General features: G+C 48.6%; 1 protein-coding gene across 3 annotated transcripts in view; it reads right to left on the bottom strand.

Moving 5' to 3' along the window:
* Positions 1-26,495, bottom strand: part of B4GALNT3 (beta-1,4-N-acetyl-galactosaminyltransferase 3) — a 69,375-nt gene that overhangs the window by 21,409 nt on the left and 21,471 nt on the right. For 2 of the 3 annotated variants that reach the window (XR_012776089.1, XM_075504236.1), the window contains exons 2-3: positions 6,016-6,119; positions 5,271-5,348 (exon numbers count right to left, since the gene is read on the bottom strand). Coding sequence is in view for 2 of the 3 variants with exons in the window: in XM_075504236.1 (XP_075360351.1) it covers positions 5,271-5,348; positions 6,016-6,119 (182 nt within the window). In the remaining variant the exon portion in view is untranslated. Of the gene's footprint in view, positions 1-5,270; positions 5,349-5,744; positions 5,783-6,015; positions 6,120-26,495 lie in introns of those variants that run through there. The other variant, XM_075504249.1, reaches the window with a different exon arrangement.

The following is a 26,495-nucleotide window of genomic DNA, read 5'->3' as shown; positions in this document are numbered from 1 at the left end:
CTCAGAGAATTGTTTGCACACTGCAGATAGCAAGCTCAGATCTCTATCAAATGTAGCACAACACTCCCACACTGTGGAGAGGCTGACACTGCAGTCCCCTCCTGGCAAAGACAGACCCAGGGGACGCTCCCGAGGCTGGGGACTGCAAGGGAGCTGGGCTGGCTTTGGCATGGGGTAGCCCAAACAACAAAACAGAACTTTCTGAGGGAAGTCCCAAAAGAGTGGCTAGACTTGCTCAAATGTTTGCGGAGGAAACTTGGACCAGTCCCATTCTAATACAATACTTTACTGCAGGCTTTGGCAGTATTAGGGAGAGGGCAGCCTGCTAAAAAATAAGGCAGACACCACCGTACTAGGTGCTCCATCAATGCTGTAAGAGATGGTTCCTGAGATTTCTAGCCCGACACCCCTGTCTCCAAAGTCCTTACAAAGCCACCCGAGAGGAGATTCTGGCAGGACCTAATGAGATCGCTTTGCTTTCCTGCACTTAGAGCTATTAGAAATAATTAACTGGTAAATAATAAGCATTTCTTCCATGTGGTTTCAGAGTCTTTTCTAAAGCAATAGATTTTCTCCTGAGCTACAGCAGCCTAACTTACTCTCTGCTTCCTCTGAAAGGGAAAAGAACAACATTATTGACAGATAAGTGCTGGCTGCCCAAAGCACTGCTCTGGGAGTGAAAACTGACCTAGGCTTTCATTTTAGGCCCCCACAAGTCATCAGTGCAGCAGCTGTTTTGAAACCCTATCACCTCTGTCCCTTCAACTGAACTCATGGTTGCCCATTGCAGGCAGCTGAGAAATTCCTCCGTTTGCTATTTGGGTCCCCTCCGGAACATGCAGTACAAATCTCCTGCTTAGGGCTTTTGCAGATTGCACCAATAGATAAACGGCACCATCATTCCCAACTCATGCACACAGCTCCTGAGACATGTTGATGGACTTTCTAAAACACGGCTACTGAGTTTGACTTCACAGCTTGTAACTACCTAGCCCTGGTTTTCAAAGGGCTGGAAATTCAGGACCTGGTAAGCAACAAGTTAAGTTCCCCTTCTCCCCTTAAAGACATCTGCTTTGAAAATTTTGGATAGACTGATTTGGCCAGAACCAGGAATAGAAGCCAAGAGTCTGGGCCTTAAATGGGAGCTGGTATTAGGCAGGCTGGGCTTTCCCATTTAGATGGCTCTTCCTGCCCCTCGGCTTCCTCCCCATCCCAACCCCACCTCCCAGTTGCTTATTGCCACCCTGCTGAAATAGTAGCATTGCATGAACCCAGCTCGGATCCAAAATGGGCACAGGTTGTGCACGAAGAGCACCATCACCATGGCACGAGTACGCCCAGGAGCTCACGCGCAAGAGCTGTTCTTCCCGAGGAGGTCTGGGCAGGCTGATACCCTCCTGAGCACGACGCCACGGACACAAAGCGACAGAACTGCCCAAGGGGAGGGGGAGCTGAACCGTAACAAGCGCAGGGAGGCGGGAGCTGGGACAGGCCCTTGCTTCGGTGCTGACGCAGCAGCCTCCATGGCTTTGGGAATGCGGCTGGGCTCCGAGCCCCAGCGCCGACCCTTCCTGCTGAGCGTGCTGAATTAACACCCGCCTGCAGCCCTGGGTTTGTATAAAGAGGCTTTGGTACTTCCGCTTCCTTCTAGCGAGGAATTTTAGATTATCAGCCCCTCCTAGGAAAACAGACCGTAAAGAAGGATCAGGGACACAGAGAGCACAGACCTTTCTTCCTAGCCCAAACCCGATCGTGTCAAAGTCACCCAGGGGGTTGGCACCACACAGCCAGCGGCTCCTCTGGAGCAAGGAGCCCCAGGGAAGAAAGGCGAAGCAGCAGCAGAGGCCGGCGCAAGCAGCAAAGCTGGGAGGATTGCAGCAGCAGAAGCACGACCTGCTGCACTGTAACTGGAGCAGGACGGAGAAGAGAGGCCTTTCCTAATTTAACCCCGGGCGGCTTTGGCATCACGGAGACAAATCAGCTGCGTAGCTGCGTGCAGCCCAGGGAACGCGCAGCGCTGGGGATGATAAACGGGGCACAGAGAGGGCCTGAGCCAGGGAAGAAAGGCGACATTGTGGTGCCAACTGGAAACTCCTGAGTTCATAAGACTCTTCTGTCTCCGCAGAGCGGCCACTGCCCCTCCTCCTGCCTGGCTCAGCTCCCCTGACTGGGTGACATTCAGCAGCCAGCAGCTGGTCTTCGCTGCAAGCTCTGCCACGTCAGGCACTTGCGGGAATCCATCAAGACAAATTAGCAACAAAGCCCCCCTGTCCCGCCGAGTCCTGATACCTGACGGGTGCGAGCGAGCAAGGAAGGGATGTGGGCAGGGACAGGACGAGCAGGAATAGCTTTGTCTTTTAGTCCTCTACGGAAAGGATGCTTCCTCTTAGGGCAGGCTGGGGGCAAGGGGATGCCTTGGCACAATGCTCCGGTTTCGTGCAGCACCTATGCACCTATACAGGTGCTGCCTGCAAGGGGCTGCGCTCCCGGACATCCCTCACACCTTCCAGCGAGAAGGAAGTTCTGAGGCTGTGCAGGCACAAAGCGGGGACATTTATATGCCTCCCAGCGCTGCCCAGGCCTTTCTCCTCTCAGAGCTGAACAGAGGCTTTTGCAGAGGTAAATGAGAAGGATCAGGCTAACCAGGCACATTTCTGACAATCCTCCCCCCATCCCTACGGCAGTGCCAAACAGTGACACTCACGGTCCCACAGCGCAGGTTTGCCCTGGTGATAACCGGGCACCTTTCTGAATTAATGAAACAAAATGCCCCATATCTCTCCAACCTGAGGAGGCAGCTGGAAGACTTTGCCCTGGTGCCTGGAAGGGACCGTGGTGGTAGGGATCATGTACACAGGCACCTCAAGGAAGCCAGGAGTGAGGCTGAAGCCCGCCTTCCCCCATAAGTGGGGTATAAGTTCATTAAGGGTTTCCTACGTGCACACTTTCCCACCATGTTATCCAAGGATGAAGACTTAAGCCCACGATTTCATCTCCTGAAACTGAAAGAGGAAAATTGAAACCTGTCCTTTTTTGGCCATGCTGGCTGCCAGCTCACCCTGCAACTCTGTTAATTATTCATGTTTGTCAGGAATATACCTCTCTATTCAAACTAATCCCAGCTCCCCGACCTGTGGGAGGCAACCTGCCGCCCCTCATCCCAGGGAATCAGGCTGCAATTAAATTCTTAGAGATGCTGCCAGGAGGCCACAATGGGATCATAGACCCTGGGTAATTAATTTGGGCAGAGTTACAGAAAAACTTAATCCTCAGGCCAGGAAAAATTTCAGCCAGTGGTTAGGAGGAGAGCAAGCAGCTCTATACAGAGCTGTGCCCATAGATCCCTCTCCATCTCCTGCAGCTGGTACTGGTGAACTGCTGGCCTCTGTTTGCAGTCAAGGTGGCTCTGCTGGCCCTCTGGGTACAGACACAGTGCTGCACCAAGGGCAGGAAATTTTGCCTTAGAGAGACAAAGGGAAAACTGGTGAAGGAGGCAGGTGCGTCACAGGAGCGGCATTAGAGGGCTGATGGGGGAGAATGGCAGGGTGTGCGAGTGGGGCAAGGCCACCCAAACCAGCTTCCCAGTCCGGTATCCACATGCCCTGGATCTCAAAGTCTTCTTGCGGCGTATCTGCCGCACACCACCTGACACAGAGCATGGCTGGGGCACCCACAAATTCCCCACCCAGTTTGGTCTGAGGCAACAGCCCTGCTACCCGGCACAGCTCTCCTCCCCAACAGGCAGCAGCGCAGGACAAGGCAGGAGGCACGCAGCACCTTTCCAGGCACGGGGCCACCCTGCACAGTGCACCCCAAGTCCTGCCCCTTCCCCTTGGGCAGCACACCTCTCTGCTTGCTCCCCCTTTGGCAGGGCCACACCGGCACGGCAGGTTTGCAGGCTGGTGGGTGTCCTGCCCAGCACTGCTGCACACGAAGGCATGAAGTCGCCCCACCAGTGAAGCAGAGGGCTTTGCACATCAGCCCTGTGCTAAAAACACACCTTCGCCCAAGCCACAGCACGTACCCCGCCAGTTGCATTTCTAATCCAGTAAAGGCTCATGGCACACCACAGCCACCAGGTTTCAAGACTAACATGCTTTTGAGAAATCACCAGGGAGGGGATCAGAGACATCGGGCAAAGTCTCAGAGAAGCTGGGGGATGCCACGCAGAGCCTGTATTGCCCGGTGCCGTGGGAAAGAGGAGGAGTAAATACTCCGTGTTGTCCCTGTATGCAGCAGCAGTCCTCGCCCTGACGTCCCGCTGGCTCTTCGCCAGCAGCTGCTCATCTGGGAGGCAGCCCTGCCCGCATGCTGCCTGCGAGGCCCTGCGGCCGGAGGAAGCCCCCAGGCTCCAGCTGGGACCGGCACTCGCCAGAGCCAATGCAGCAGAACAGATCAATGGTCTGGTCTGGTCCTGGGCACTGGAGGGTGACTGGTGCTGGCTGCTTCCAGGAAAGCTTTAGCTCATGCTGCAGGGACCTAAACTGCTCAGTGCGATGGCTGGAGGGAGGTGCCTTCCCTCCACTGGCCGCTGACCATCTCGTGCCCTAACCACAGGGACAGCAGCCTGCTCCCTGCCCAGGAGAGCCGCAGAGGCCCTTCTAATTTGTGCAGGTCTCTAATCACCTTGAGGAATTTAGTGAGCTGACTTCATTAGCTAAACGCCCCCCGGTTGGTGTCCCTCTCATTATCAGCAGGCTGCATTGCTCCCTTATCTGAAGAGGAATGGCGAGATAAGGGAACAGGGGAGGAACAAGGCATGAAGGAAACAAAGGCAATGTTTACCCCAGTCTTCAAGGGTCACCAGAGAAGGTCTCTGTTCATCAGAACTGTCACTGAAGTGGAGAAATCTCTGTATGACACACAGGGGTTGGATAGCAAGCAAATGCCAGAGCAAGAGCAGAGCGTGACACTTCTGCGTGCCACAGTTGTGTATTTGCTTGTTGAATGCTTGGTCCTACACACTCCCAGCCCTGAATAAAATTCACCTTTCAGGAAAGTAGCGGGCTGCCTGCTCTCAGGGAATTGTGGGTGGGTGCTTGCTGCCTTGATGGCTGGCGGAGACGCCAAATTATCAGGAATCTGGACACTCCTGTCTTTCCAGATGATTACTCAGGTCTGTAAGTGTCATTAAGCCAGGAGGGGGTGATAGGGAATGGACTTCTAGTGAAGCAAATGAATTTCCAGGCAGAAGTCCCTGCCTTCCTTTCTCACTGCACAGGTCTCTAGCTACAGCTCCCTCACGCAAAACGATGGAGAAAGGTACCCACCTCTGGCATCCATGGGACAGGGTTGTCCACAGCTACATAATTCGATTTATCCCTCCCACCTCTTTGCAGCTCTTGGTTCTGAAATATAAGCAGAGGAAAGTCAAAATAACCTGATAAATGACCTAGCACTGACACGTACACAAGAGGGCTCAAACTTGGTCACAAGAACATGTGAGAAAAAAGCACGTTCCCAAGCTCACTTTCCAAAGGACAGGCCAGCTATCATAGCCAGAGAGGGGTGAAAATGTTCCCTGGCTTTTTTGACAGCAAATTTCCATGGTGAGCTACTGAGGGGAAAGGATATCAGCACTTTATAACTGTTTGCTAGCACAGAGTTAAAACTTAGGTCATTCTCCCTTCTCCCCCCCCCCCCATCCTTGTTTCAAAAAGGTCCAAGCAATATTCTTCCAACACTTCCTTCAGGCAACAGTAGTGAGATGCGCTTCACTAGAGAGCTACAAACTCTCTCCTGACCTTTCATTTCTGCTTCCGTCTTGCTTACTGCTACCTTCCTGTGCCACATACCCAGCCAGCTTCAGCCCACCGCTGTGGCTTAGGTACATCTAAAATAACTTAATTGACTACAGTGGAGTCATTGTACATTCACACTGCTGTGAGTCAGCTCACATTTTGCCCTGTGGCATGCTCTCCTTCCTCTGCGAAGAGAGAGCTGTCTCTTGGGGCCACCATCAGAAAGGAAGGTCTGCCCTTCTAAACATTCAGAAGACATCTCAAGCCTCCTCACCTGGTGTCCCAGCTTCTGCGGATAGTAAAACTGAAGGCTTGGGTCCCCACCTGGGACATTCGTGTCTGCCAGAGCCTTAGCCAGCTCCCTCCAGCTTTCATATCCTGCGCAGAGGAAACAGAAAGAGATATCAGAGTACAGGCTAAAAAAAGAAGCCGCAGCAGTTACCAGAATAAACTGGTCCTTTACGAGGCTGAGAGACCTCTAACACTCTGGAACGGTCCAGCAGAGACCAGGAGTTGTTTACGTTACTCGGAGTTGGCAGACTGACACAGAGAGAGAAATTGCCTTTGTCTTCCTTAAAAGCTCTTCCCGCCTTCTTATTAATTTGTTATATTAAAGATTCATCACGGTTCTAAAATACGTCAGAGATTTCATTAATCACCACAGGAGTGGGAACCTCTTTGTAGATCCCTCAGATAATCCCACTGGTCAAACTAAAGAACATCCATTTTTTTAACTAGCAATCCCAAAGAAAAATAAGTAAGACAATAACCAGATTACTAATTAGTTTAACCATCAAAAGAATATTATTCTGAACATGCACCTATTCGCACAACAAAAGCTTTCAATCTTCTTTTCTTGAAGGAAATGACGGCAAAGAATGCACCTGATGGGACATTCAGCTGTAAATGCCTAAAATATTAGCAGTGATGCAGTTAAGGACATTGCTATTTAAGTGAAGTCAGCTTCCAGGTTCAAAGCAACTTCATGTGACGCCCCCTCCCCTCCCAGTCTGCTCGATCCAGGAGCCAGGATCAATTTAGGTTTACCTTCTACAACGCTCTTGGCCTCCTGGGCTTAGGAGGGACAAAGATGCAGCATAACCTTGTAGCTCTCCATAACCGCCGTCCGTACCACTGCTGAGACAGTGCTGGTGAGCAGAGCTCACGCCTCCCAGCAGCATTACGGTGGTTCACACTATGTGGTTTTCAGATCTGCTAAACATTTTGGCATTGAGTCAGCAACTAACCAACCCGCCAGCATCTCAGCGCTGTGCCCACACCGCACGATAGCTTAACTGTGAAGAGCGCAAGTGCCAAAACCTCCGCAAGCACTTGCTTGTCCCAGGCTGGTGGCGGACCAGCTCAACATCCACGTACCAGGGAGCGAAGCCAGGCTCTCTGCCCATTTTCTTTAGAAATGGAAATCATCCCCAAAGCTCTAGGAGGTCCAGAGAAGTTGGCTGCCTTGGTATATAAAGGAAACCATCCTGCCAGCTTCAAGTCTGAGCACTGAGACAAACGGTCTGAGCCCTCTGCACTGTCCCTGCAGCCAGAAGTGGCAGGGACGTGATCTGAGGGGGAAGCACAGCCCACTGCTGGGAAACCTCTACTGTTGGAGCCAGCATACCCACCTTCACCCTACCCACCCATCTTCACCCTACCCACCCAACCCAGCAACACAGGAGACTCACTGTGGCTTAAGTAGGAACATGCTCCATCAGTTTGCTTTGGAGGGGGCGTTTACAAGCCACAGGACTTGGATCAACTCCAAAACATCTCTGAGCTATGTAGAGGCCAAGGCAAACCCAAAACAACCCCAGGAACTAGAATTCACAAACAACCCTTTGACAGATCCCCCTCCCTGGCTGTGCTAAGCTCTTGGCCTGTTATTGCACCTACAAACAGGGTTGCAAAACTCTGTCTCTACTTGCTCCTCAATCTGGGTGCTGCAGGGTCTGGCAGAGATGAGGAGAAAGCAAAGATGTTGAAGCTGCCTCCTATGATGTGGTGAAAAAAATTAATGAAAAGAAAGTGCAAGAAATGTGGAAAGTGTGAAAGTAAGTAGTCAGAGATGCAACTGAGACAAGACTCAGAGGCAACTAGGGTGTCCTGCTTTCCTGACATGAGTGTTGGCTTAGATGTGTGGGTTTCATTCAGGCCCTGTTAGATGCTGAGCAGCCACAAATTTCTGATCTAGGTCTTCCCACCCCCAGACTCTGATCTGAAGCTACAGGTTTAAGTCTATGACTAAAAACATCAACATCAATATTTATCTTCTGCAGAAGATTTTTCAGTCAGACACTCTGGGTGAGTAATCTACTGATTAATGCAGCTAAGCACATCTCATGCTTCAGGGACTGACTATCATGGGAAAGAAGGATAAATTCCTGTGTCTTCACATAAAATAATGTATAAAGGGTGAGCTTCCACCTCATTCAGAACAATGAGGCAGGAGCCACTGTTTCTGAGTGTCCTGCAGCTGGACACATGGCCCCACTTGCAATGAGACTGGAACAGACTTTGTAGTTCACACGAAATTCAGCACTCACTGCTTCGAGGGCTCATTGTACTCGTGGGACAGGGGAGCACACTTTTTTTTCAGAGGAGAAAGCCAGAAGAGTGGGACTGGCTAAATAAGAGAGGAACCAAGTACAACAGGAATAAAATAAAAAAACAGGAATAAAAGTTGGTTCACTCCTGGAGGTTCACCGAGGGAGGACACCAACAGAAGCGGTTTTTCTCCTGTGGTGTGGAAGAGAGAGATTATTTGGTTTCCTTGTTAAACTCCGGACTTCACTGCTCTGAGAAATAAGCTCAGGATGAAGCGTCAGGAACCAGCCTCTCCTGGGAAGAGGGTGCTGGCCACCACAGCCGGCTGCCCCGGCCGCTCCACCGCGGCGACTCCCTGGCTCGTCTGCGCTTCGGTTCCTGTGCGTGGCTGGCACGGAGCCCGCCTCGCAGCAAACACAGAAGCTCGGCTGCACACAAGTGCCAACGGCTGACATTTCTCTGACCCTTGGAAAAGAGAAGAAAGGGGGGCAATTCTCTGTGTTGTACAAATATTTACCCAACACTTACATCAGCCAAACATGGAAAACAGCTAGGAATTAATCTGGAGGTAGTGATTTCCTTGCTGGGCAATTTGTACTTTGGCAGGCTAATTCCCCAACGTGGTAGGAAATGATTTTCAGAAAATGATAGGATAAACACTCCCCTCAGAGAAAGTTCTTGGCACTCCAGTTCCTCTCCAAAAGATTGGCTTTTCCCTGGGGATCTCCACAGGGCACCCTTGGAGAAGAACCTGGCTTTGCCCAAGTGTTCCTTGCTAGGAAGAGGGAAGGAGCTATAGAAAAGAGACAGAGCTCCTCCAGCTTCCTGCAGCCAGAAGACCTGCCGAGGCCAACTGCTGACTGAGGACACAGTGAAGGTTTTCTCCCCAGCACATGCCACAGGATTCAAGACGTCACCTTGCAAGTATCCTCTCCTGCATGATAACCGGAGAGCAGAGCCCTACAGCTACGTCCACTGCTCTGTCCCAAGAGCACCAGAGCGAGGTGGTCCACCACAGGCTCAGCCCATCCTTGAGGTCTCCATCAGCTCTGCACAGCAGCCCAGCTGCTGGAGTACTTTCTTGATGGCTATTTAAAGTCAACAAGAATACGTCTGGAAAAAAGCAGTAGGTAGGAACTAAAATACCTCAGCAAACGCTTCAGTATTACTAAGAGGGAATGCCAGAACTCTTAGCTTTGATGGTTTTGCTCCAGCCTCTCTACAAAACCGCTTCTGGTTAGGATGGGAAAAGGCAAAAAACTGTAAAGGAAGAAATCAAAGGCTTGGGAAAAGCCTGTCCCACAGCCAGGTGAATAGCTGAAGATGTTGGGCCAGGCTTTGTTACCACTAGTCTGTCAGACAGATGTACCAGCCAACTCCTAGCCTTTCTCTCTTCTGGGCATTTACCTCCCATGACTTCCCGAAGCACAACAGTTGTTTTCCAAGGCTATTTTTTCACCCCAAACACCTCCAAGGACGGCAACCCTGGTGCAGGTGCAGCTTGCCCGAAGAGGCAGCTAGCCTTGCTGCCACATACTCCCCCTCCTCGGCATCAGGTCCAGCCTCCCCACGGCCACAGGGGGAGTTCAGGGCAGTGATTCACCCAAAATCCAGCCCAGAGGAAAGGCAGGCACATGGCTTTCTGCTGGCCCAGCTTGCTCAGCTGAGCTGGCTGATGGCCACACAAGCACCACAGCAGACCCCAGTAGCCAGGGTAGAGCAGCATCCATGCTTCCAGCGACCTGTGGTTATACCACACACGGTGTGACATCAAACCTGCCCCTTTGCCATCCCTGCCTGCAACGGCATGCCTGGCACCAGAACATCGTAGACAGGGAGATTTGTACGATTTTGTGCCGAGAGGGACCTGAGGAGCAAGGAGATGTTCTCAAAGGCACTGTGGAGGGGCAGAAGAACAGCCAGATTCATGGCAATGACAGAGGTTTTGTGCAGAGCCCACCCAAACTGCAGGTTTTATCCTCACTCCGACGTCCAGGGCATTTTCCTTACGTCTACAACCAGACACTTGGCTGACCTACTTTCCACAAGCAGAGACCCACTTTTCATTCTACTTTTGCACACTGGTGGTCCACGGTTCAAGCCTCACAGGGACCAGCCACCACCCAGGAAAGTGAGGGTGGTTCTTCTTTGGAGAACAGGGCTACTTTTTCTCCCTGTTCCCATCAGGCAGGCTGGCAGCTGCCGGCTGAGGACTCAAATGCCCACAGGGGCTGAGCCTCAGCCACCCCTCTAGATTTGAAATGGGAAGCCCTCAGGACTTGAGCTTTTTTCCGGGCATAGAGGCAGGTGGACACAAAGAAAAGGAAAAGAGGCTGAAAAGGAGGCTGAGGCAGATGCTGCATCCTACAGCAGAAACCTCTGCAAGAGGTAGCTGGTCTGGAGCCAGCTGCCCGCAGAGCCAGCGGACCAACCGTTAAGGGACAGAAAAGCTGTAACAAGAGGAAATAAGATGAAGATGTTTCTTGCCTTGGGTCCGGTCAGGGCCCAGGGCTGTATCTGCCTCTTCCCAGCTATGCTTTTTACTGCTCTCAGGTTAAAAGTCAGCTAAGGAAGCTGCAGGAACAGCAAGTGGAGATGGGGAGATCTCATCCAGCAGTTATGACTCTGCCAGAGCAATGCACTTAGAGCCCGGCTCGAGAGAGAAAAAAAATAAAAATTAAAAAAGCAGAAAGCCGCAGCCAGAGATAACAGATAGTAGTACCCAGGGAGCTATCGGGCCTCGGGGCAGGAGCACGACCAGGGCTGCTCTGTTTGGAGATTAGATCCACCAAGCCGCTGCCATGCCCCTGGCCCCAGACGGCACTTGATGTTTCAATTAGCCTGTGAAGGTACCTGGCAATTGTGGAAGGGGGAAATCCCAGACCCACTCAGGTGATCAGCTTCCTCTCTGAAGGATGAGATTTGATTACTCTGCTGTTGTTACTGCTGCTTACATAGCTGCAAATGCTATTAACACTCATATGCTATCCAGCCCTTTTGTAACCCTGCTACATGATTTCACTCAGCAGCCTCAGGAAACAGCAGGTCCACAGGCTGGTTTGCACAAAAAGCATTTTCCTTCTGATCCGAGGCCACCCTCTTCCTCGTTTGTTGCAGGGTCAGGGCAAGAAAAAACTGGTAGGTATGAAACAGGGTTTTGTTCTTCATTACCTGCAGTGCCCACAGACCCCTCAGCATGGCGTGATGTTTTAACCCTCTCTTGGATGGTCTTATTTCTCCTCTTACCCTGGTTGAATTTTTTCAACTTTCGGTTATCCCACAGGACTTCAGTGTGATTTGAGGTCTTTCCCAGTATTATTCCTGGCTGAACAGGTATGCAGGTGCAGTACCCAATACTCCCAAATATTACCATTAGATGCCTTGCAAACATATTAGTCCAAAAGGTGCTGGGGAAGGTTGCCTGAAACTGAACATGACATAGGAGCTCAACTCGGGGAGTATCTCACACGCTTAGGCATCAAGCCTCCTGCCCTGAACACGAACCTCAACTCTACCTCCTGCCCCAGTTACTCTCATTTAGATTATACCCCACTCGCATAGGCAGTGCACTGGGAGCACCTTCACCCCGCCACATGCCACTGGGTGTCACGGGCAGCGAGGCTGTGGTCCAGCCACCAAATACTCCTGGCTAGTGAGATCACAGGGATCACGCACAGCCATGCTGCGCTGTGCACCCCAGGCAGCACGGTTTCGTGGCTGCAGCCTGATAGCGGCCATCTCCTTGTCACCTGGCCAAGGCAGCGCTGCATCACGCTCTGGGGAAGAGGATATTCAGAGAGTTTGACATGCCTTTCATGCACCCCCACCAGAGCAAACCCCTACTGCTAGTGCCATGCTGCAGGGGAAGCAACACCCACCTCCTGGTCTACCACATGCACACGTATGCAGCTCCACAACACCAAGCATACAAAGCATAAAGATGAGGTGTAAAATGACCTCCTAAAAACAGAGATGTGGGGGAAGGATAAAGTGAAAAGGAACAGCCAATGGTTTCTGGCTATAGGGGTGAGTGAAGGTTAGGTCAAGTCATGAATCACAGACAGGGGGCCAGAGAAACTAGCAAAAAAAAAAAAAAATCATTCAAGGGTAGAGCTGGGCCAAGAGAGTCTCTCTGGTTACTTATTTAAGTCAATAAAAGGCATAGGCAGAAAAGAGTGAACTCCATGCCCTCATGGAGTTCTGATCAAGAGTTCTGATCAAGATCAGAACAACATCCTTGGAGTTAAAAGGATTCAAGAAGTTATGAAACCTGGTGTTAGAGAGGGAGCCCTGCAAACCTTTCCATTTTGGGTTAGCGCAGAACACTGCAAAAATGATTGCTGACCTCCTCCAGGGATAAATCACAAGTTAGAGACTGTGTGTGCAGACATAAATTACTCCATTCTTCCTCCAGTTACAACTCTGATTCACTGCTTTGTGAAACTGCATGGCTTTGCTGTCTGCAAGTTTGCAAACTCTGACAATAAGATGCAGAACATTAGAAGTACATGAAGTATGATGGAGGAAAAGGCAGAGCACTGCACTTGGGAGTGGGAGGAAAATGAGCAGACGTAACTACCCAGGGCATTCATGCAGTCTCATTCCCAGACTCACCCACCAAATAATACCTTGCTGCTGTTGCCCTCTAGGTATAGGAAATGTATTTCATACAGGAAGGGAGGCACTGATAAGCAATGGCTGGGGCACTAACCTGTTTTGTGGAAGATAAAATTCACATCTTGCTTCTGCCACTAAAATTTTCCATTGCCCTAGTTAAATCATGAAATCCACCTATGCCACAAGATTATCTGGCAAATATTGCCTGCCTCCTGAAAGCTTAGCGAGGATATGCATGTGGAGATGTGTTGCTGGGTTCGAGTGAGAAAGCAACAATGATGTTGCTGCCAGTTGCACTAGCCTTCAAAATTATGGGGCTGAGCTTTTAAGTCAGCTCCAGAAATGCCTCTGTTTCAACCTAGTGTGTGCTAGAGTAAAACAATTGCAAACTATTGCTTATCTGCACTTGCCAAGCTGAAGGCAGAGGAGGTTCAGGAGCCGATGCCAGTGTGGAAGGGTGGCTACGACCTGCAGCCAGCTGAGGTGCCCGGCCACACAGACCCAGCTTTGGCTGCGCAGCTGTAATCCCCTGCCCGTGGTGATTACAGCCAGCAGGGGCCCTGAGCAATGGAGATGTATCCTCTCCTGCCCATCCTCACCGCTCCAACCATGCAACTTAATCCCTCCTCACCTTCCTCTCTTCTGCCTCTGCAAAGTTGCACTAAGGAGCCCTGAAGGATTAGACTGGGGAAGGGGAAAGAGCAGGGCACTTTGTTTTTCAGGGGAAGGAGGCGACGTTGACTCAAATGAAGCCTGAGAAGAAGAGCACCAACTGCTGCTTTTAGGAACATAAGATAAAGACCATGATTCTGGCACTGCTAACTTCCACAGCCATGGGGGGAGAAATGCTTTCTATTCTGCTACTCTTTCGCAGTAATCCATGGATCATTTTAACCACACAAAACACACGCAGAAGCTTTTAAATAATAAAATACGTTTTCAACATTACGGCCATACCAGCTGTGCAGTTAAAAATCATTAACTACTGGCAAGTTCAACTCCTTAGTTTACAGAATGCGTGGCAGTTGTCCTGCCATTACGGTGTGCTTGTCCCCGAGACGTGCTGCACACAGGCTGACTCTGTATCTGCCTCCTTGTAAGATACTGCCGTCAAAAGCAAACAGTCTCTCACTTTTTACATTCTCCATGCACAGCAATTGATTTCCCAAACCAGCCACAGCCAGTGTTAAAGAGAGCTGCTTCCAGTCATACCAAGATTAAGGGTATTTGAGTAGTTCACATCACGGTATCGCACTTACCAAGCCAGGCTTTTGCCAGTCATTGTCTTTAAAACATGGGATTTGCATCACGCCAGTTACTGATGGGAGGTCAAGATGTTTGGTTTGCTTGAACTACAATACTTGCAGCGCTTGGAAAAATTGGCAGGTTGACAGAAGAGCACAGAATCAGGTGTTTTGATACAAGTCTAAGTTTTCATTTTTATTCCTGCTTTTAAGATCAAAATAATTCACTACTTCATGGACTCCAGTTTCATGCCTTTTTTTTTTTTTTTACCTCCTCTGTTTTCAGTAAACGGTAACATCTGACATTATTTTTGGAACAAAAATACCTTTAATCCTGGAACATCTACATGAGTTTCTACCAATTCACTCCCAGTGACCACATCCTCAACTGCTGACTCACACTCTGCAGTTCTGCATACAGTCTGCCTTTTTTTTTTTTTTTTTAATAAAAATAACAACAACTTAAAAAATTCCTAGCTGGCCCTCAAGGTGACTAGCATGAAAAGCAGATGTTCCACCTGGTTATGATCACTGAAAGTGGTATTCCTGGCACTCTCCCCTTCGTCTGGAGGCACTGGTGAAGCCATGCCCTTAGAAACAAGAGGCAATAAAAGCTTCTTCTACTGTGGTAACAAGTTAATTAAAGCTAACGTTTGCCTCCATATATCACCAGCTCAGTGCAGCAAATCATACCCACTGCACTCGGAGACAGACCTGGGAGGCTTCCTGCCCGCTTTTATTCGGATGTATGGCATCATCATTAACAGCAGTAAGGACTTCTTGCAAAAAGAAGCACGTTTCTAAATGCTGTCAACCATGAACCAAGCTATTGCTTTGATGTCCGTGGTATCTGAATAAATGCAATGAATAAGAAGCAACATATGTATGTGGCTTCCCTCCCCCCAGCACAGGGAGGTACCTGCAAAAATAAATAAATAAAGAAAATGGCAATTCTATGGTCAGCAGCCTTTGCCTTCTGTTTTTCTTTTTGCAACAAGACTGTGCCCAAGAAAGTTGAACAAGGTCACTCATGCAGCTTTCAGAAAGCTTTGGTAAGTGCATCTTTCTCAACTGATCCAAACACTGAAGCACACAAACTGTTCAAAGAGTTTTCCAAGAGATTTTTTTTTTATACAGGAGCTGTCTAGGATGTGAAGCTGAACATCAACTGCGCAATAGACCTTCAAGTCAGCATTTGCTACTGCTTTACCGAACATAGCTAACGCATTATTTCTTTTATCTTGGATGGGGAATTTCCCAAAGACTCAACAACTTGCCACTTCCATGTAGATGCAGCATTCCCAAAATATCTGCTTGTAGCTTGATTTTCAGTCACGTTCTGTGGAACTTTGTGCTGTAGAAAATGTCATCCACTGCTCCCACGAAAAAACCCCCACACCTTATTTATTTCTCTACTTGCCATTTCGCTCAAAGCTGCTGTAGCCATTTTCTTACCCTGAATTCACCTCAAAGGCAGTAATCCAATCCCACTGAAATGTATTGTTTCCATGGTCTCTGTGAGCATTGCGACAAAATTATTACCCTACGCTATCAGTTTCAGTGGTGACTGGAGGCAGTCTAGGGATGAGACTAAAGGAAAAGAGGAATTAAGATAAAGAACAGGCTGGACAAACATCCGCCAGAAATGGTGCAGGTAGGGCTGACCCGACCTCGAGGCAAGGAAGTGAGCTAAACCAACACTCTTGAAGGCCACTCCAGAAATACCTTATGATGTGTTTAAATTATTTTCATTTGCCTGCATTCTTGAGGGTAGCAGAACGACTGGTCTTCCCAGGGCTCTGCATGGGTCGCCCTGCTCTGATGCTGAACAAAGCCCTGAAGACAGAGACACCCCTAGACGTGGGACAACACACAGTTACCTGAGAGCTATGCTGAGGAGTAAACGAAGGCAGGCATACTGACGAATATCAAAACCAGAGAACTGTAACAAGTCTTCTAAATAACAAAGAGGAACCGACAGTGCAGTGGTTGAGGTACTGCTGCGGCATTGCTTTCTAGGTACGTCAGATTAGAAACAATTTGATGATTGAATTTTGAGTCAGATGAAGTCCTTCTATTAATGTTAATGGGGTTTGGATGAGGCTCAAACTAATCCAAGAATTTCAGGAACTTGGATGCAATCCCTGTGTACAAGTTTACTTCCACGATTCCAATTCGAAATTCAAAACTAGAGCTTCTGGTTCAGGTTTACATATGATCAAATATTGATTAAAATGGCAGCAAAAAGCAACTGGAATTTCAGGATATTCTTCAAGAACGTCTGAAATTTCTCATCAGATGCTGACAATACCACATCTAAGCCCAAAGCTTCATTTGGCCTCTAACTGTAAATGCCAGCCTTCATCTCTCTTTGCAGAGGAACTGTGCATGCACCTCTCTACCCAAAACCACCATCTCTATTTAGCAAAGGTGTTATTTGTAACACTGATTTCCTCTGAATCATCATCAAATACCGACTGGTAGTCAGGGCAGACAAACATGCAAGATGGATTAATGGTTTGCTATGTTACGGAAAATCCTATATACCTATGTCTTAAAAGGTATATAGGATATAGTATATAGGAAAATCAAGCCTCAGAATACTAAGGGGGCAAAAGAGCACGCTCGACTTCCTCCACAACACAGGCTCAAAATTCACGTGGACAAAACAAGCCGCCAGACCTCCCTTCGGGCATCCTGCCTCCAAGCAAATGTACGCCGTGCAATGGGAAGGGCTGCAAAGCACAGACTCTTGCTTCTGGGCTGGCTTTATTTACACAACATGGGTTGCTATGGGGAGGAATCAGGGTTGTGTAAACTCTCTTTATAGAGCTCTTACCCAATGACATAATTCCAAAATACCAACTTCTGAAATACTGTTTCTCCTCTTTCTTGACTAAATCCCACATCAATGTCCTGCTACAGGTCTCAAACCAGCCTGCACAACACACTTGACAAAAATCACTAAGAAAGTGGGAACCAGGAGGAGTTCACAGAAACCACTCTTTGTCCCAGTGAGAACAAACCTGGAGCCATTCACGAGCTGAGACGCAGCTGAACTTTTCAGAGCCCAGACTGCAGGGGCCAGCCAAACGCTGCTGCGGGGCCCCCGTTCTCTGCAAGCAATCCCTGCCACCAGCAGGCATTCCTGAGGGCTTCCAGGAGGTGATCCTCCACCCAGGAGGAGACGGCCGGGTTAGTCGCCTTGGAGCTGGGCCAGCGTGCCTTAGAGAGCTATCCTGTTTCAGTGGAATATTTAACCGTGATACAGCTTTCTACCAGAGCATTAAAATCGCCCTGCCAACTGCTTAAGGTGGCTTGTGAAGACTGATTGCAAAATTATCATTTTCTTTCCAACACGTCGGAAATTTCCATAAGTCAAGGACGAGAGGTTCCTACTGCCCAGCACTTGTCCAGCAAGTGCCTAATGAACTTAAGGATAAATGAAACCGTAACGACTGGCCAATCTGCCTCTTGCATAATTCAGTACAGGAAACTCACACAGTAATTCCTGCACCGGCTCCAGAATAAATATCCAATGAAAATGCCATCTGACATTGGTTATTTACATGCTGACCTGAGATTTCATCCAAACTCTGTTCTCAGCCTCTTTGCTAAGTTTTACTGACCTTTTCCACAGGCTCCTGGTGTGATTCCTACTGAGCTCCACTGACTCTGTTCAACTTCATTCCCTTTCTGTGATGGTATGAGTGTATCGCCTTCTACAACTTAACCACGTATGTCAAAATACCCATTTCTAGCATGTTGTGCCAAAACTGAAGGCAAGTGAAAGCAGCTGGCCTCTCTACTGCATTTTGCCAAAGGACTAGTTGTTCATCGTCTGTCCTTTGTGTGCCTCTGACCCCAGTAACTCTCAAAGCTCCAGCTTTTACATAGTTAGGAGAGCATCAGACCTCAGCTCTGGTGCCTTGAAACACTACAGTACAGTTTATATGCTACACACTGTTTGACGGGAAAAGTTCCTAATGTGGTGTCTCCTGGGATGGATGAGGACTGTGTGTGCCTGTGACTTCCCAGGCTCCACAAATAGCCCAGGGCAGGCCATTCTTGATTACTCTTTTAATCTATTTTTTCTGCATGCTAATACGAAAACACAGAATTGCTGAGGTTGGAAGGCACCTCTGGAAATCATCTAGTCCGAACCCCTGCTCAGAGCAGGGTCACCATCACCTAGAGAGGTTGTGCAGGGCCACATCCAGTCAGGTGTTGAATACCTCCAAGGACAGAGACTCCACAACTTCTTTGGGCAACCTGTTCCAATGTCTGACCACTTTTACAGTAAAAAAAGTTTTTCTTATGTTTAAACAGAATTTCCTCTGGGTTGGTTTGTGCCCATTGCCTCCTGTCCTTTCCCTAGATGCCACTGAGAAGAGTCTGCCTCCTTATTCCTTACTCCTTCCCATCAGGTATTTATACACATGGGTAAGATCTCCCTGAGCCTCCTCCTCTCCAGGCTGAACAGCCCCAGCCCTCTCAGCATCTCCTTGCATGTCAGATGCTCCACTCCTGTAATCATCTTCATGGGCCTTGGCAGGACTCACTCCAGTGTGTCCATGTCTCTCATCTGGGGAGCCCAGAACTGGACATGGAGCTACAGACGTCTCACGTGGGCTGAGCAGAGTGGAAGGATCATCTCCCTCAATCTGACCTAATGCAGCCCGGGAGGCTGTTGGTCTTAGCTGCAACAGCACATTGCTGGCTCATGTTCAACTTGTTGTTCACCAGGATCCCAAGGTCCTTTCCTGCAAAGCTGCCTGTACCGGGGCATGGGGTTATTCTTCTGCTCCCTAAGACTGTCTCCCATGGGATTCTTTGAAGCAGGTCCTTGAACATGGCAAAGTCTGCTCTCCTGAAGTCCAGGGCTGTTATTTGCCTTGTTCCAAGTTAACTCCAGTCTGTTCACCACATGAGGTAAAAATCATTTGTGAAAGTAGTTTTAAACCAGCCAGTCATCTAAATACATTGATAACTCTGAACCCCAAAAGTTTACAACTTCACTGCTTTTGAAAAATCTGCCTGTAAGTACCTTGGAAGCAGAAGTCCCAAGAGAAAGTTCTGGAATTTGAGCCAAGCCACACATGTGCCTTTTCAGAGCCCAACCTAAAATGGCAATACAATTAACTACTTCAGGGTTTGCAAAATCACTGTGAGCCGCCTTCTGTTGTCTTTCTGTGCTCTCCACCTCCCCATTAGAAATCCACCTTCTCCACAGCGAGTTTCAAGTCTGTGATCAAAAATCTTTGCGATCGTGAAAAATTAGAATGGAGGTACAAAAGAAGAGATTGAATGCTAGAAGTAATAATGAGAGGTCTTGTAAGCTAAGTTTATTATTCATGTCCCTACTATATTAATGCGATACTGATTGTTTCATTCAAATAAAGCAGCCACAGAATAATATCCAGGCTACCACACCAGCATTTCACAGGATTTAGAAAACTTGGAACAGAACGTAAATCCTGTTTGCTGCAGGATGTTAGGGCTTTGTCTATTATATTTTATAGTACACGTAACTACCACTGTTAGACACGCTCTTCTGCTTGGAGAATTGATGCCAAAATGATGCAAGGGGGTTGTCAGCAGCCTATTGTCTCCGAGCTTATCTATTGAAAAAAGTCCTGCTGTGATGCAATACAGGTAAACTGGCAAACAAACAAAATTGCTCACCACTGCCACGTTCATTTTTTTGCTGCTCTGCCCTGGTCTCAGCGACAGTTAAGCTGGGAGGAAGACCTGGCATAGTGCATGAAATGGAGATGGCACCATTTCAGAACAGCCCAATAAGGCTCTGATATGCCTTTGCTCCTTTAGCTGACACCAAAAATGACACTCGCACAACGTATATCACACACTCGATTTGTACCTGCTTTTAAGGATCTGGGCTGCCTGACTGAATTTTATCATGCTTTTTTTGCAATACTGACTGAAATACGAGGTGTTCTTTCAGCACTGGTTTTGACATCTCATCACTGCGAAGACGGAGCTTTCACCCTGTCTGAAAAGTAGCTGTGTTGATGTTTGAAAATTCTGTAATCCTAATGGCAGCACCGATGAATGAACAGGACAAACATCGTGAAGAGTAAATATAGTAAATATGGAATGTGTACAAGCCATTACTGCTTGTGTCCCAGTGTCAATAGAGACATGTTAGCCCACAAATGTGACTGCATTCACGCAGTTGGTGAAATGCGGGCATGTCCTGGATGCCGGTGTGCTCTCCTTGACTGTTTTTCAGCCACCATTTGATGGTGAGAATAACACAAATCTGTTTGCTTCCCTGGAGTACTGGGGGACTCAATTATCTCACTTTCTAGACCACCAAAAATGACAAGGATGGAGAGTCTGATTCACAGGGTCTGCACACTCGGGCTCACACGGACTCGTTACAGAAATGCTGCTGGTCCTATCGGAAAAATCAGGCCCCTGGGCACTCTGATCCTCATTAGAAATAAGAAAAAATGCTTTCTAGTGAAAGAAAAAAAAAATTCTCATCTAGGAATCTCTGCATCTCTCCAGCTCTGAAGCTGGCAAAGTAAGCCTCACTGGATTTAACTTCAAATGCTTATAACTTTGCATAATTGGGAAAAGTCAGAGTAACATTTTTGATGCATCTTTGCATATGATCAAAAGCATGATTGTCACAAAACCAGATGAGACTCACAGCATGTCCCAGACCCTGGGTGAAATCTGGTCGCTAAAGCATTCAGCTGCTGTAAGCGACCCTTATGGAGGGATGCCCTTTATGAACATCTCTAACTATTTTGGGCTGTCTCAAATGATAGAAGAGTTTAATCAGCAACTTCATCCATGCTATAGACTGTTAAAGAACGTTACCAAAAAATCATGTAGAGCATGCAAAATTTTCCACCAGACTCTATAGAAATTTTTAGGATGCTTCTAAAGTTAAGCCCCATAGCAAACCCTAGAAACTCCTACGGGTCTTCTTCATGAAACCCGAGTTCCCTTATGCTAGCAATGGGGTAGGGTCTCTGTATAGGTAAGCTCTCACCCAGGAACAGCTCAAATAACAGGAAAGACACCCCAGGCATAACACTATCTTAAAATTATTAGCAAACAGGAAACAACACAGAAGAGAAAAAAAATCATGGTTTTTTCTACCAACTCCGCAATAACAAGATGACTGTCCGGTTTCTCCCATCCCTTCTCAGTTGGCCTCCCGATGCTTTTTATCTGATTTCCTTCCCCCTGTCATTCCCTTGCCCTCTCAGACTCTTCCAGCCTCTGACAGTTTTTTGGAGAGCACCCAGACCTTCCCATCTCCCAGTGACCCTCCTGAGACTCCCCCTCCAAGTCCTCTCGTGTTTCCTGGTGAGCTTCTGCCTCCTCTTTCATCAGCTGCCTGCAAGTCCTGCCCCAGTCCTACAGCACTGGAAAGAAATGCAACCCGATAGCATTAATAAATGATAGCTAGTCCCTCCTCTCCCTTTCATCTCCTCTCCTCCGGCCGTAAGCGATCTGCCTGCTGCTGAGGCAATGGGCAAGCACCGGCCCGGGCCAGGCCGTGGTGCTGCCACGTCAAGGCCCAGCGCTGACTCCAGGCCAGGTGGCCATCTGAGCAGGTTGGTGAGCGAGCCAAGATGTTGCTCTCCTCAGCCGCCTCGGCCTCCTGCCGGCACCTTGGGTCCAGCTTGAGGGACAACAAGGGCTCCCATCCAGCCCAGCAGCCCCTGGGGTACACCTCCACCGAGGGGGCTTCCCCAGCAGCCTCCCGCGCCATCAGAGCTCGAGGCACCACCGCATTTCGTCTAGAGGCCGCAGACAGCTCGTGCCTCCGTCATAGCCCCCGAGAAATCAGCTGCCGCTCCCTGGTCCTTCCCTGCTCAGTGCCCAAGGCTCTTCTCATGAAAGCCCATTAGATTTCATGATTCATCCCTCACTCCAAGGCAAAGCTAAGAAAACAAGCAATGACGAGATAGAGAAAAGAATAACTGTCATATGAGAAAAATTTATAAGCTATTCTTCCCGCCCAGGACTTCGCCATCTCAGACACGAGAAAAGCACCGATTAAACCATTCCAGCAGACTCCCGGAGCCCCAGCAAGGGCTGGGTGCGACGGGCACCAGACGGCCCTGCTGACTCCTGACCTGCTACAAGGGCTGGGGGGAACCCTTAGTGCTAATGTCCTTACGGTGTAGGGTCACATTTCTTACAGCAAAGGAAGGCCTTTCCCCTCCCCAATCTGACAGGACGTAGCACTGAACTCGAATGGATTGGTGGGAGCAGGATTTGGGGAGACCCCGGTATTTGTGAACCTGAGACGGAAGACTAAATCCCTAGTGAAATCCCGACTGCTTCAACACCACGAGCGAGGCAGGGGCTGCAGCGGAGCACACTTGCTCAGCGACCCGATGTGCAGGCTTTAATCAGGACCCATGAGACACCAAAATGCAAATACAGTCAATGCGGTGATACAGGACAGCATCTCAGTATCCCGTATTTTCTCTCTTTTAGTAGCTTGCTCCAGTTCGCTCAGTTTTTAAATCAAAAGGATGTTTTCTAACCAATGGTGCTGCAAACCACAAGCTGAAAAAACAAGCCAGGTTATTTTTTGCTCTTTTAAAAAAAAAAAAAAAAAAACCACCACCCACTAGGGATCTTGCCCAATGGTCAAAACCACCCAGCTGCTCATTTGTGTGCACAGCTGTATACAATTTGCACGGAGCCATACAGCTATAGGAGGAGAAGGAACAGAGCAAAACTAAGTTGCCACAACAAGCAATGTTAAAAAGATTCTTTTTACCACTCATCTCCCCAGTAATTAAGGTAGCTTTCTCCCAGTTTCTGGATGATTGAACCACCCTGGAAGAAATCAACGCCAACATATTTTCAAACCCATGTTTTGGTTTACTCAGGGCCAATTTTTAATTCACTTCTTACAAGCATTCACAACAGGCCTCGATTATCAAAGAGCTAGCCTTAGCCAAATCAGGAAGGGGAAAAAAAAAAAAGTAATGCCCACATAATGAACTGTTGCTAAACAACATCAAATACATCTGAGGAGATTTTGATCTGCTCCTGGAAGTTCCACGAGCAAACACACAAAGTGAAATAAATATGGTAGATTATTGATTGCAATTTCTTCACTCAACTCTTAAGAGCTTCTGCCAGAAATACAGTTCCCATGTATGGAACAGAAATCTCAGAGGCCCGCCTAGGGCTACTCAGCACACAGATGTGGTCCAAACTTACTGAATGCTGCTGGTTTCAACTAGGGACCAGAGCTGGTGCTTTAATTCCATCTTACAAAAAAGGTGTCTCTGCAAAGGTGCAGCGTATGCACAGTACCTCCCTGTGCAGGAAATAAAAGCCTTATGTAGGAATTTAGTAATTAGCAGATCAGACCACTGGTTCATCCCATCAGATAATCTACCTTTGACCAGTGGCCAACATCTACTGTTTAAAAGGCAGAAGAAAACAGCCTTCAAAAGTACCTTTAGCTGTATTACTTTACAGAGGAGAAAAAAAAAGTCCTCATGACCTATGCAAACAGTCAGCTTATGCCCTGCAGCACAAATTGTGATTACTCTTCTCTTAGCATGCGTAGTTGCAAGTGTTACTATTAGTCATAAAATTATCCAACCCTTAAAAAAAAAAAAAAAAAAAATCCAGCCACGCCACTTGCATCATTTGCTCCTGCAGCACTGAATTAACTATGCTGAAATTACCCAGCACATACACGACAGACTTATTTTACAAATAATGCTTTTTAAGTTAATGGCATAATTCCCTTATGCTATGGGGCTGAAGGAAACTAAGAGGCTGATTTCATTTCTAGAGCCACTTTGAATTCTGCTGTAGGACCAGCTTCCTTCTCTCTTCATGGGAAAAAAAAAAAGTAGATACAGGTATCTTACACAAGTAAATCTCTTCTGCCTCAGCCGCCTTTGCTGATCCTTCCCTTTGGTCTTTCTCAGACCTCATGATATCCCTGAGCACCGAAGCACACCGAGCTAGCTGCCCTGCTCCAGACAGAGACGTATCTGGGTTCAAGGGAACGTCAGAGCTCAGTCATGCCTGTTTATGTTCTCTTCCACTTTTAAAACAAAGCTGCTCTGGACCACATTGGCTTCAGCCCAGTGGGAGCCCTTCCACCAGCTTCTGCATGCTTAGATCCAGCCCTTGGCCTGCACTCTACTTACGTTTTGATTAGCTGTAGCAAGCAAAGCAGACAGCTTTGTTGCTTAGCCAATTTTTACTATGCAGCCTAATGAGTAACTCCTGGGTCACTCACCTTCCTGAGAAGACCCCTGCGTGACAATTTTTGAAAGAGGTTTGCTTGGACTTTTCAGTTTCAGGTATATGGTGTCTGGTTTCACTGTGGCCTTTCCAGACAACTCTGGTAACTCAGAGGGATCCAGCTATGTAGATGAAGGATGTATTGGTTTGACCATATCAAATCTCATACTAGCCTGACTTTAATTAGCTCCTTATGGCCTGGTTTTAATCTCAGAAATGCTGTGGTAAATCTGGAGTAACTCCCCTGAGGAGCAGAGTTTTGAGAACAGCGTTTGGCCCCTGCGGTGAAGTTCTGACCTTCTTTTATGCTCCTGCGAGGGCTGATCAGTAAACAGCCATGAGAGCAGCTCCGGGCAAAACCAGACTTCCAGGGCCCAGCTTTCAAACCCAGGTGCCCCAAAACCAGCAAGTTTGTCCACGTCAAGCGGGGCACTTCGTGCAGTCAGGACTTTGCTGTGGCATCTTACGCTCCCCTCCTGTAGGAATTCTTGGGGATGAGACCGGCTTGCCTAAAGCCAGCCCCTGGGGAAACCCAGGCATTTCAGCCCGGCTTGACAACAGCGCAAAGGACAGCAGGGTAAAGGGTGTCCTGCTGTGGAGTAGCTGGTGCAGACAAGGGGTGTTACTCCTCCCGGGTTCAGTTCAGTGCTAGCATGTACATGAGGATCTCATCGGAGGTTCACCGGCTCAAATCAGAGCTGTGCTTGGCCCACAGCCTTACAGGATCCATGAGCAGCTCCCTGCACCTTCTTGTCCTTGCAGTGCATGACGCTACCAAATGCTGCTGCTATGTGGACATCTTCCTGCCACTCCAGTGCTGTCTTCATACAGATATCCAAACAGCATGGGCTGCTTGACTGCTACCATGTCCTTGTGCACGACAAATAGCCTGGCTGAGGTACAGGCCTGCTGAAGGTCTGGAAACTACACGAGGTTCTTGGAAGCAACCGCTGGCATTTGGCCACTCATATAGGAAATACACTTGTACAAACATGCTTGCAGACAGTTCCTCACCATCCCAAAAGGGGTGCCAGGGGTTAGTTCATCCACCTCGGGGATGGCGTTGACCTGCTGGCTCTAACTATCCCCACCCAGCTGCCCCAGTCCTAGTCATTTCCATTACCCACTAATCCTGACCACTCTGCGGTTGTTTCCTTGGATGCTTATCTGTAACCCTAATCCTAGCTCATGCTCTGGCTATTTCCCATTGATCCCTGGCCTCCCTGTGTCTTGCTCCCTTTGCAGCCCTTGCAGAAGGCACAGTCCAAGCATGGTAGCCTTCTCCTCGGTCACTTCCCTATCAGCGCTGCTAGCCATTTCACTTGTTTTGAAGACCTCTATCACCTACAGCCTTTTCCCCCAAACCACGCAACTCCAACAGCATCAGACTGAAACGTCTGAATACAGGTCTCATTCAAAGTAACCAACACTGAAATGCTCCTACTAGGCCTGCATGGTGGACAGGCATGATTTTTGCAGGTTTGACGGTCTCTGCTAGCGGCAGCCAAGCGTACCCCAGGGGGAGGAAAGAGCTCCATTTTGCTTTGCCAGCCACCTCCCCTTCACACAAGGCACTGAAGAATCAGCTGCAGTAAGCTGCATCTTGCTCTACTTGAGGTCAATAGGATTTTTGCCACTGATCTCCAGAGGAAAACCATTTGGCTTACACCTTTTTGCTGAAGGATATGCATAGGTGCCTGGAAATGCATAAATATTATGGTTTATGCTGGTACCCAGCCCAGCTGTAACCCTTTCTCATACCACAGTTTAGCCTCTATCTATACTGACTCCTTCTTGATTACCCAGTTTCTTACTCCACCATTGCCAGATCCCCAAGCAAAGCACACAGGATTGTTACCCGAGTCCCTGCAGACCTTTGCCCAGCAGAGTTGTGGCACAGGTAATGATTTGCTCACGCCAGGTACGTGGTGGGATACCCCAGAGTTACTGTTTCTTACTGCCACCAGCAGCCCATAGGTGCATGAGCGGGTTTCTAGGAGTCGCCTCAAAGCCAAGTAGCCCAGGTGACCTGATAGGGCCAACATCTGCCCTCAGATTGAGTATATGG

The sequence above is a fragment of the Mycteria americana genome, chromosome 1 (genome assembly GCF_035582795.1).
Source record: "Mycteria americana isolate JAX WOST 10 ecotype Jacksonville Zoo and Gardens chromosome 1, USCA_MyAme_1.0, whole genome shotgun sequence".
Classification (NCBI taxonomy): domain Eukaryota; kingdom Metazoa; phylum Chordata; class Aves; order Ciconiiformes; family Ciconiidae; genus Mycteria; species Mycteria americana.
This window is presented reverse-complemented; position numbering and strand designations above follow the sequence as displayed.